Here is a 12769-nt window from a genome sequence, read left to right as displayed (position 1 = left end):
CTCCCGGACCACGGACTTCACCTAGTATGTAGGGTTCCTGCGTGAGTCCACACCTCTCTTTCTTGTTTATGAATGTTTTCCATCACCACCACCTCCGACAGCAGGGACTCCAAAAGTCCAGGGGACATGCTTTGTCCCTTGGGGCTTTTTGCCAAGCTGTAAAAGCATATGCACTACTGTAAATCCTTAACAGAGCTGCACTACATAGACCACGAGAGCTACCTTGTGCAGCGCTGTGGCCTACGAGACTGACAGGCTGACAGCACCCCTGAAGGAAGCACCGAATGTTCCTCCAGTGGTTGGAACGCACAGCTGGGCTTCTCTAGGCAATGGTGCCGGTGCCACGACCTTCACATCTCCCCATTCTAGCCAGCCTACACTGGCATTCACATTTTGTGACTAACGCTGCCGACCTCCCCAAATTTAGTCGGACAGTTCCAACTATTTAGGAAATGTCCCGAGTCTCACTTGACCCAGTTGGGATGGCACAATGTATAAGAAATGTAGGGGCAGCTAAATGTACTAAATGATGCCAGGGCAGCTAAAAAATACAAGGGCAAATCAGAGTCCTTGGCCCCATTTTTTATTAGCCTAGATAAGGTACACACAGGTCATTACAAATGTACATACTATTCTATGTACCTTACACTATTTTTCCACGTGGTCTCCACACCGCTTCAGACCATTTGTCCCATTGCAGCACTAAATTTGAGAAGCCCCTGTGCTATCTTGTCGTCAGTCAGCGACAGATGCGGCCACCCTGAATGCTCATTGTCATGCAAGTCTTCACGGCCTTTTGTAAACTCACAACACCACCACCTCGCACTTCTCAAAGCAAGACACCTTTTCCCATACACGGGCTGCATTTCCCTGTAGATTTTGGTGGGTGTTTGACCATTGCTCCATAGAAAACTAATCACACTTCGTTGCTCATAGGCCGCCGATGTGTGAAGCACAACTGTCATCTTCAACAACTCATAGCAGCGCTGTGCCGTGAAAATACCGGCAGGCAAGGCCGGGCTGGTCCAAGAAAGGTCCACTGCTGGGAATGGATATGTTGACTTCGCATTTAAAGTCATAATTTGGCCAAAAAAAAAAAACCAGGGCAAGGACTTTCTAGTTCGCATTTGTACAATCAATAAACCAGGTTTCCTCTTTATAATGTCTAAATTTGCATGATTACACATTTTCCTCTTTTGTCTTTTGTTGCCTTGTCATAAACATAAAGGCTATCTTGTTTTTGTTGTGGTCTTAGTTGTGTTGTTGGCCATAACTGTTCACAGTACCTCCATCTGTATAAGTACCTGTTAAGCCAGGCAAGTACTGCCTCTATCTAGTTGTAAATAGCAACGTGGTAGGACTAAAAAAAATTTAGCAAGTTTGTTTCTTGCACATACAAAGTGGCGGCTCATGGCACTGAGGGGTCAGTCGTCGCCAGTCACCCCACCCCCCCGCCTCGCCCCCATCCTGAGTTCATCCACTCGAGAGTTGGCAACCCTACTAGAGACCCTTTGTCTATTCACAACCTCTTTCATGTTCGTTATTGTGTTCCATGTGTGTTCTTGTAGAAAAAAACATTTTAAAAAGCAGCATGTTCATGATTGTGCCGCTGTTAAAAATTTGCACCAGCAATGAAACAGAACACACTTGGTCGAGCTCGCCAACCCAGCCGCTCACGTTTACTTCACTGGTAACTCAGTAATTTACAGACAGTAAGAAGTTTACAAACTAAAGCTCCCTAGTACTCACTGCGCAGCACAATGTAGCATCATAACAGATGACTACACCAGGAAGGTGCAGTCGGTGCCACAACATTACAATTGATGTCCTCCTCCAAACCAAGTGAAAACATTTTGTCTGCGGGGCATCCCAATCATGTAGCGACATCCATACACCGTTATGAAGACAAATAGGACATCCACCAGACATCCAACTTCAGATATCCTATCAAGGACATCCACCAGACATCCAACTTCAGATATCCTATCAAGGACATCCAAAGGATATTGTACCTTGACTTTTCTCAACCCACACCTGTATAGTTGCCCTTCCAGAGGCTTTGTCTCTCAGTTTCCTCCCGATGGAATTACTTTTTCTCATATCTTAAGATTACAAGCTGGGGCTGTAACATCTGCAGCTAATGTGTACGCAGTTCTTAGCCTATCTTCTGAAGTGACCTTCTTTGAAAGCTAAGCTCAATACGCCACTTGCGCCTGGCAGAAAGCCACAAATAATAAAGAGAACATTGCACTTGCATTGTGCATGCATACACATACACGTAATCTTACTGAGTGGGCATTCTGCCCATGGCATCTGTCACAAACCATCTGCTGCAAACAGAATATACATATTCATAAAAGCAAACACTGTGCAAAAGTCTCTGACATGTATGCGCAATGCCCAGCAAGTCCCCCTGACAAAACTCGCGCACATGCTAGGGATGTCCACAGGATATGAAAGTGTTCCTAAAGGGAGGTTCAAGGGACATCTGGTGAACTATATTCTATGCATCCCTGGGATATCCAGGTATGGGCAATGGATGTCCATACGATATCTACTGGAGGTCATTGCATTCACTGTGTTAAAGCTTGAAAAGAAGCAAGGCTAGGGCCTGTCAATGTAATGACATTCGAAATGGAACAAGAGATGTTGTTGGAGCCAATGTGTCGACAAGGGCACTCGTCTTCATCAGGGCAGCAGCAAGGACAACTCTCCTTGGTGACATGTTGGCTATAGCATCGCTCCTTGTTCTACCCCTGTTAATCGCACTCCAAGCTTCCATCTTTCCACAACCTTGTTTCTTGCTTGGATTCGAAGTGGCAGGAACAATTACCATACCAGTGTCGTAGGCACCAAAAGGAAGCATTTATTTTTCTGCTAGCACAAAGATAGACTGTGAAAAAAATATTAAAGTGTTTGCAGCTCTCTGCTCAAATTCAACAGCGCTAAGCATGCATTCAGCATTTCTATTAAGAGAGTGTGGAGCTATTTTTGTTGGAGACAGAAAACAATTGAAATGCTTTCTGACAGTCCTTTACATCTCAAAAAAGAAAAAAAATGGTACTCTTCGCTTCAGGTAAAGCTTTCTACAAAGGTAGCATCAATCACGTGTGTTCTTGCAGAATTAGATTATATTGTCATCATCATCATCACCTCTGCATGCACAGTGCAAAAGGATTTGTTCATTAGGTGTCATACAAAGATTACCAAAATGGCAGGGGGCAAACAAGAAAGCCCAGTCCCTGTACAGTGAACTCTCCTTAAACAGAACCTCAAGGGACCAGGGAAATTGATTCCATTTATCAGTAGTTCCATTTACTGAGAGACATTGCCAGACAGCATCGCATGAGTACAAAACCAACCAAACATGAGGGTAGCGTTCCATTTGAGCAGCAGTTCCATTTAAGTGATTTCCGTTTATCGAGATTCTACTGTATTTTGACTCGCATGACCAAGTGATTTGTGTGGATATGGCAGTGACTGTTAGAGACTTTAATAAAGAGGCTTGACAAAGTGCTGAGTCTGTCCAAGGTGCTAACCGTCCAAGCTACTACTGAATCAAAGAAAAAGGCATGGCACGGCAGAACCTGTCATGTCATGTTTGTTTTTGTGTCTTTCTTGATTCGCTGCTGCACTTTGTCATATCAATGCAATAATTAGCTTCACATGAGTAACATGCATATACTTGGTAGTCATGTCTCTGGCTCCTCTATCAGCTTCTGGATGATCAGGGAAATCTGCACAAAAAGATACAAAGGATAATAACAGTATGTTCATTGGGGTGGGATTTCGTCACTGCATGCAAAAGGCAGAAGTGCTATAATTTTTGCAGTCTTTGGAACTCTATACCCACAAAAGTGCTTATCAGTTATGCAACATACAAGCTGAACCAGCTGCTACTCCATGGCTACCACTATTAATGCATAAAGTACAGAGACAACATGAGACGACAAGCATATGCACAAAACTCGAGACTGGGCTAATGCAGAGACAACAAATTCTGCAGGTCCAACACACGTGTTGGAATCTATGTGAAGTGAAGCTTTTGTGAAGCAGTTAATGAAATGCTATAAATATGCCCATTTTGTTCTTGCATCTTTGGCATACAAGAAACTGGTGTGTGCAAGGGCTCTCGTACACCTGTGCTACACAATTACACAATGTGACAAATTTGGTAGTGCCTTGTATTCCTTAAATTTTCTAAAATTGCACCGGCCGCTTTTTGACTGATCTCCCATTGTGGGTATGTAACATAGTAAAAAAATCATAACCATAATAAACACACAGCTATCATCTCAGAAAACTATTTGGCGACATGATATGTAGCTAAGTGTGGACAGCTAGTTGGCTGTGAATAGCATTATGACACATTGTTACAGTGCACAAATAAACATGGAAGAGCAGAGAGGGACAAGAACGGCAGAGTTCAACTCCAGTTGAAGTTCACCGTTCTTGTTGTCCTTCTCTGCTCATCCATGTTTATTTGTACACTGAAATGATGTGTCATAATGATATGTAGCACCCGCTTCTTGGCCAATCCCCTGTTGTGAATATGTGCCATGGTATGGAAACCATCATCAGAACCAAGACGTGGTGACTATCTGAAAGAGCTAGGAGTCATTGGCACAAGACAAGCATACGTGCGGCCCAGTCTTTCACTGGGACATTCTACAGAGGGCTATTAAGAAAGCACTACCTCTCTATCTGTACAGCATCAGGTTTCTGCCAGCTGACATCAAGGAAATGCCTTATGACAAAATTATGCTCCTCACCCTTGACAGTGTGTGCAAAATGTGTATGCAGGGTAGACATTCCGATAGCATTGTACATTCAGTTAGTGAAAATTTAATAGAAAGTGTTGTACAATGTACAACACTTACAATGTACAACACATGTACATTGTACAAAGTGTTGTACGTCCTGAAGAATTTTTAATCCAGCTGTGTCGGCAAAATAGGCTGACAAGTTTTAACAATTGCACTCTGTTTTGTCTTGCCAGAACCAGTAATGAAGAAAAAAAAAGTGATTGTGGCCTAATGGTTAGAGCATCAGGATGCTGCGTTAGGGGGCTGAAGTTCAAATTTCATCGCCAAATGTGCTTCTTTTCTATTCTTTTTCTTTCTTTAAGAGTGAGAAGGAATATACCCTTACAAAATTTTGATATTGAAATGTATGCTTTTTGTTTGTAACGCTTCTTGTGCTCATATTATGTTTGAAATGTTATGTTTGAAAAGAAGAGTAATGAAGACAAAGGAAACATGCTCAATCATTGTCATTACATGTAGAAAAACAAAACCTACTTTAATACTGCTGCTGCAACTGACATGATGACACACTAGCAAAGGAGGCACCGAGGTGCGCTCTTTCCAGTATAGGTACCACTGCTGTAACCAAGTGGTCTTTGGCACCATATTTTCCAGGCTTGGACAACTTGGATGCCAGCCTCAGTGCTGTCAATGAATTTTTGTTTATCGTTTCCCTCCTGCAAGATGCGGTGTTCGAACCTACACCGCAGTGGTGGCACCCTCTGGATAACAGATGCAGATCTCGAAGGCTATGCTTTTGCCAATTGCATACAGCAGAAGCAATTGCAGAAGCCGGAAATACATCACAGATGTCGGGTTTTCAACACCACTTGTTACAAATCAACAGACTTCCTTGAGCAGCTGCCCTAACTTCTGACCCACAATCGGCCGCCCGTAAAAGCGAAAGCATCATGACACCCCCCAGGTGTGCAGCCAGCCAAAACTGAGCAGTGCTCTACAGTGTTTGCAATCCCACAGACAGGCTAGTGTGCACTCATCAAAATTCCTGACGATAATTTAAAATTCCATAGCGACAATGTACAACACCAATCACTTCCCACGAAGGGAGCACAGGGGATAGAAATGGCTACCCATTCTGCATGAAGCAGGCAAGTAGGGTGACATCATGTACAACAATTGCATAGTCTGCATTCTATATTCTCACTCCTAATGTCTGCAGTATTTCTACACAAAAACTGCTCCACAGGCAAAAAAATTACATGCAAGAGCTCTAGGAAAATTGTTTAATAAGAGTCAAAGTGGTGGTGTTTCGTGTGCTCTGTTCATAAATGTGAGCAAGAAAAATGATGAAAACCAGGGCTTGCTTACCCTTATCCAGCCTGCAGTATAAAGTTTGTTCCACATCTGCTGCCATAATTCTAAGGTTTACTGGCTAACACTCCCAGGGCTACGTCTATTACACATACAGAAGTACTAAAGAAAGTAGATGGATGGACAGCTGCCCCCATAGCTCAATTGGTAGACGTAGTAGTTCTGCGGAAACCCGCAAGGTGGAGAGAAGTAATGAATAAAGAGAAAATGAGACATCCACCCGTTTGTAGCAATTGCTACAAAGGAAACCCATACGGGTTCCTCGAAAGAAAAGCCTCATAGTTGAAGAAAAATTCGTCCTGGTCCGGGACTCGAACCCGGGATCACCGCCTTTCCGGGGCAGCCGCTCTACCATCTGAGCTAACCAGGCGGCTAGCAGATGGCAGAGCGAAGTCGAATTTGTCGACAACACGAAGCAAAGGCAAGAGTTTGACGTAGTAGTTCTGCGGAAACCCGCAAGGTGGAGAGAAGTAATGAATAAAGGGAAAATGAGACATCCACCCGTTCGTAGCAATTGCTACAAAGGAAACCCATAAGGGTTCCTCGAAAGAAAAGCCTCATAGTTGAAGAAAAATTCGTCCTGGTTCGGGACTCGAACCCGGGACCACCGCCTTTCTGGGGCAGCTTTGTAGCAATCCTTTGTAGTAATTATCCTTTGTAGCAATTGCTACGAACGGGTGGATGTCTCATTTTCCCTTTATCCTCAATTGGTAGAGCACTGAACATGTGACGTGGAGGCCGGGGATCTGGCTCCTGCAGCAAGTGGTCCTATCTTCTACTTTCGTTTCTCTTTCCCATGTTACTTCGACATTTCCAATTTAAAAGAAACCTGTTAACATGCCATGCGCTTTCGCTGGCTTCATTTCGGTGTTTGTAATGGCGAGAGATATTGCCATACTATATCAATTGCATGCCTCTCGCTAGGAAACAGAGAACGGCACTTATGTCTAAACTGTTTTCTGCGCACACCAAGCAGGGGAATAACTGGACCAAACAAGCAAAAGAACCATGATGGAATGATATGCTGGAAAGGGTGACGAGTTGCGTTGCCCCTTCAATGCTCACCTTCCTGGCTTTGACTTGGACAGGATCAGATGATTTCGCCTGCAAGTCTTGAAGCTGTGCCAAAAGTGGTGCCCCCTGGCTGGCAAGATCAATGTCACCCTTTCGCAGCAAAGCTTCTATCAATACCAGAGCCCTCTGGAAAGGGTTGGGGTCAGGCAAAAAAGGAGCAGTGTCACTTGTGTAGAGTACGGTAGTGAAAGTTGGCGCCGTTTTCACAGAGCATTTGTGAGGATGTTACGATACACTGGTTGCTTTGTTTTTCTGTTTTCGTGGCTAAGAAAACAAAGAAAATTACAATGAATAAATGCTTAATCACAAATGAAAATGAAGGAAATGAGAACAACAACTGTGATCATAGATGAATTTGCTCGCTATATACACATAGTACACATATATATATACAGATATAGTACAATCACTTTGCCTTGACAGTCGACTGAAAGAGCACTGATACTTCCAATGTTTATCTTAAAGGACATCCAATAATTCCCAGGCATGCTGACCTACATGCTCATAAATTTTAGAATAAACACAAGGACATGATGATCCAGCTTCAATTAAAAGCGGACTTCTTCTAATCAACAATTTGACAGAAACTTGTCTAAATCAGGAGTAACATTCTGCCACAAGCCAGAAAGAAAATTCTGACCAAAAATATTTGACCTGTCTTGACATTTCAAGCAAATTAAATACTCTCCATCGGCGCTTCATATAACATGACTAAGGCGACCACACACCCTAAGAAGGGACATTTTAGGGACGCAGTGTCACTTTTAAATGATGATGCCACAGTGCTCTGTCCCTTCTTTATTTATTATTTATTTGGTTTGAAAACATATATACTAAAAGAGAGTAAAAAAGAAGCAAGGAGCAGGCTGGCAACTGCCACTGGAAGGGGCACAAATCCTGCCTATACTCTTCAAGAAGGACGGGACAGAAGCGCAAAAATGGAAGATACTTCCTTTTACAAATTAGCCACAACTACACAGAAACAAGAATAAAGCCAGCACCACACAGTTACAATGAACTCAAACCAACAAAAAAAAGCACTAATGTTGCAAGCTTATAAAATTAAGTGTGAGAAATTCAGCAATGAAAGAAAAAAGCAGCTTTGTAAAAAGAAAATGCTGCATGGTATTATATAGTGCATAGAATGTTGCCGTGAATAGCATTATACAGTGACAATACCAGCCATGAGGTGGGTGCACACAAGCAAAAAAGGCGGAAAGCATATACATATTCTTTAAAAAAATAAGGCACAAGCACGCCATAGTATCACGCATTTTCAAGGTGAGTTACAGGGAAAAGTATTCGACTAGCAACAATCATTCCTCAATTATGACTTCATGGGATGTGACAACGAGATAACACTCTTGCCTCAGTTGCGACCAAGCAATAACTTAGGTTTTTTTTCTAAAAATTTGCATCCTCAGAAACAAGAAACTCAAAGGAACCCGTAGCCTTAATGACTTATTGGAGAAAACAACCAATTGGAATGTGTCTTTAATGAGACATAAATCTAACTAGTCTTTCTGGTATGCAGCTGTTGGCAACGTTTCTTCCTGTCTCTGGCCACATCCGACCTCTCTTCATCCTTTATGGTCGGGAAAATATGGTCCCTTTATGCACAACCAAAGTGCAATTTCGTAAGACACAGCCATATAAGGGAGTAGCCAGAAAAATCTCCGGGCTTCTTGAATGTTTGATTCCCACTAACTCAATTATTGCGAAAAGCAATTACAAGCCTATCACTCCTGCTTGCGCATACAGAATCCTACACGACGTATGAGGATGTCATGCATAGCGCTGCTAGCAGACAGCGCAAGGCAGTCACAGAGCCTGACGATAAGATGTAGCAGTAAGGCAACACGTCCAGCTCTTAATTTTGGCACAGAGAAATCGGGAATTATGATCTGTGATGAACAAATGAGTAATGATGTGGTATCAATTCAACAGCAAGTCATGCCCATAGTCAAGCAATAATTACCTGGTAGTAGACATAAACTAAGGGGAGACCTACTCATACATCCACCATGAAAATCTGAGGAGTAAGGGGAAGCGGAATGCAGCAATAATAAAGCGAATAGCACTTTGGGGCTACAATAAATATGAAGTGATACGGGGAAGTTGGAAAGGAGTAATGGTGTCAGCACTAAAGTTCGCTAATGGATTTCTGTGCTCAAAATTGGAGATTTTGTCGGGGTTGGCTGTTAACCAAAGGCTGGTAGTTAGACTGGTACTGGGGGGCCACAGTAAAACTACAAATTAGGAAGTGCAGTGTGACATGAGCTGGGCTCAAAGAAGTGCACAGCAAATTTAGTTTTGAAGAAAGACCCGGGAACATGGATGAAAAAAATAATGGGCAGCTAAATTGAACAAATATCTGTACCTCAAAAGACGTGGAATGAAGGAAGAGACCAGGAAAGTGTAAGCAGACAACCAGGAGTCACCAAAAATAAAGTGAGAGAAACGGAGACGGTGAAACGAACGCAAATGATGGGAAAAAGATAGACCATGGAGATTTAGAATATACGGCAGAAAAAAAATATATATATCCGGAGTGGAAATCTGTACAACATGAAAGGCAGTGCCTTGCTAATATTTGAGGCCCAAACTGGCTGCCTGAGGACAAATACATACTGGAGCAAATATTCATAACAGGATGAGATATGTGACAGCTGCAGCAAAAGGATGGCATTGACTCAACAGATTGTAATGGAATACCAGAGTACTCATGCAGCAAGACCCGTAGGTCACGTCCACCTTCCAGAAGCACTGGTATTCAAAGTGAATGAAGCATTAACTGTTCAGCAGCCAAGAAAAGGGAGGGACATTTAGAGTAATTGTGGGAAAAAGCAGGGATGATGTTGATAGAATTGGAGTCGTTACAAGTTCAGGTACAATATACAGGTAAAATATAGATACAGAGGTTTTAATGAATAAAGAAAAGATCAAGAACAGATAGGCGATGTGCTAAACTGCAGAAACACCTGATAGGCTCAAGCAGGCTACGTGACCATTTGCCACTGGAATGTTTAAAATGGTTCTTTAAAAAAATCTTCTGAGAGCAGTCTACACTTGAGACTATGAGCAGAGTTTGAACACATTCATTTATTTTCACCCATCACAAACCTTTTTCTCTCTTTTTTTTTACTCTATTCCCCTTCGCCCAATTCTGAGTAGCTGGTTAGATCTTTGACCAAGGCTAACCACTCAGCTTCCACATCAAAATGAACTTCAAGTGCTCTCTATCATTCACTCTCTCTCTCTACATGACCTTTAGAAAAGGCTGCTGGTACTCCTGGAAAACAGAGAGCTCCAGCTACAGCTACAACAGAGAGCAAAACAAATGGAACTCCCACAGGCTCACTCGCAAAATAAATCTATTGCTCAGGTCTCACTCGGACTCAGCAAAATTCTGCTCATCTGTGCTCACTCAGACTAATGGGTTGGTTCGAGTATGAGTGAGTTGACTCAAGAGTGAGTTCGCCAACCTATGGCTGTAGCCATATGGCTTAAATGTCACTTCAAGAACTTCTGGAAACTCCTGGACACTGCTAAGAGGCTGTCTCGCAATCTGCAGAAGCATGCAGCTGGGATGCATCATTAGAAGCATATTGCCCACAGCATCATATTCTACTGGCAAGCAAGAGATGCAAAACAAACCTGGATATCAGACCGAAGCAAGGTAGCCTTCAGGCGGCACTCAAACCGGCAAGTCACAGAGGTTGTGCGACCAAGTTGGTTGAAAAGCAATGGTTGCTTTGTTCGAAAAGTGACTGTTGCAAGTCCTTCAATCGCTTTCTGCTCAATTTTTCTGCTCTGAGAATAGAGCCACAAAGCTGCCGAACTAACCAGCAACGCTGAAGCAGGACGTCAGCATACATTATTTTATGTGGCAACGGAGTTGCGAGCCAATGTGAACTGTACTAATTGTGAGAAATTTCTGTGTCGTGATGGGTAGGCCGCACCTGTTGTGAACATAAGTTAATGAACAACAAAAGAGGTCAGGTGCCAACTTCCAGCTACTTAGGAACTGTCAAAATAACCTTAAACATGCAAACATGTGACCAAAACAAGATAGCCACCCAGAAACACACATTCACACTAGGGTGCTGGCGATTCTACATAAACAACCGAAAGCCAGTGCCCGTGTGCATTGCTTTCGTTTCTATATATGTTCTGTCTATGCATGTTGCACAAACTCGGTTTTTGAGAGCAATGTACCAACTAGCTGGTTAACAAATTTTTTTGAAACATTGTGAGGTTCCTAGAAGAAAAATCTAGCGATTCAGATAGAGTGATTATTTGCCCTTAGTGTCCATTTAAATGGTCCCTTTCTTTCAATACACTACTCGGTGTAGATAACAAATAAGATACTCGGAGAAGTAACTATATAATAACATTACTCAGCGTAGCTTTTTTCAAGCAACTTATTGCAGAAATCTCCAAGCAGCCTTTTTGAGATGCAGTGAACACCAAAGCAGGCACTACCAGTGGCTCTTTACTTCGGAGATCAAGGCAGCACATAAGGCACGGACTATTTGAGAACATGTGGGCTGGTCATAACTGCAACAGAGAAGGGCCTCACCATCTGCATGCTCTCTTGTGGTGCAAAGACCTTTGCAGTAAGCAGCTGCGCAACCTTGTCCATGTTGAGAGTGGCACACCTCTCATGAGCGTCATCCAGTTCTCGTCGCAAAGGCGGAAACTCTAGGCTTGGATCAACAAAGGCATCCACGGCCTGCGCCTCTTTCTCGTACAACCTGAGAAGATAGCAATGTCAGCAATTAAACAAAGCTAGTCAAAGGTGCAGAGCCAACGTGCCTGAGTTCAAGTTTCAATGCCAAAAGCATAATAAGACAGACATAAAGAAGTGTCCTTGAAACAAATAGTGATTAATCAGTGTGTTCTAACGGTGCTAACATATGGGGCAGAGACTTAGAGTTAACAAAGAAGCTTGAGAAGCTAACGATCCCACAGCAAGCGATGGAACGAAAACTGATAGGTGCGACATGAGGGAGAAAGACAATTGGCACAGATTTGAGAGTAAACACAGGGAGCTGATATTCTAGTTAGGAAGAAATGAAGTTGAGCAGGCCATGTGATGAGTAAGGCAGATGACAAATGCTAAATATTAGAGGTAACAGAATGAATGCCAAGAGAACGGAAGTGTAGCCAAGGATGGCAGAGAATCAGGTGGTGCGATGAAAATTATGAAATATGCAGGCATAAAATGGGATCAGCGTGCGCCAGGCAAAGTTAAGTGGAGATTTCTGGAAGAGGCCTTTGTCCTTCAGTGGACATAATATAGGATGATGGTGATTAAGAACGGCAACAGTTTCTCATCATCAATGAAAAATAGGACCACCGTAACGATACGAAGCATCAGGCAGGTAACTGCATCTACAAATGTATAGTCTGCAGGCCTTTATGTCATATCTTGACTTTAATTGATGGCAGAATACTTGCTTTCTAAGGTGTGGATCAGGTTTGCATAAATATGTTCATTTCAAGCCTCAAGTGGTCACAGGCTGTGGCATATTAAAGGGACAATAAATTGAAGT

At 42.8% G+C, this 12769-nt stretch overlaps 1 protein-coding gene across 2 annotated transcripts in view; it reads right to left on the bottom strand.

Annotated features, from left to right (window-relative positions):
- Positions 1-2846: 2846 nt before the first annotated feature.
- LOC142590405 (AP-4 complex accessory subunit Tepsin-like) overlaps positions 2847-12769 on the bottom strand; it is a 56728-nt gene continuing 46805 nt past the window's right edge. For both annotated transcript variants that reach the window (XM_075702488.1, XM_075702489.1), the window contains exons 10-12: positions 11794-11968; positions 7203-7337; positions 2847-3737 (exon numbers count right to left, since the gene is read on the bottom strand). In XM_075702488.1, the coding sequence (XP_075558603.1) occupies positions 3693-3737; positions 7203-7337; positions 11794-11968 (355 nt within the window). In that variant the 3' untranslated portion in view covers positions 2847-3692. The remainder of the gene's footprint in view (positions 3738-7202; positions 7338-11793; positions 11969-12769) is intronic.

The sequence above is a fragment of the Dermacentor variabilis genome, chromosome 8 (genome assembly GCF_050947875.1).
Source record: "Dermacentor variabilis isolate Ectoservices chromosome 8, ASM5094787v1, whole genome shotgun sequence".
NCBI classification, from domain to species: Eukaryota; Metazoa; Arthropoda; class Arachnida; order Ixodida; family Ixodidae; genus Dermacentor; species Dermacentor variabilis.
This window is presented reverse-complemented; position numbering and strand designations above follow the sequence as displayed.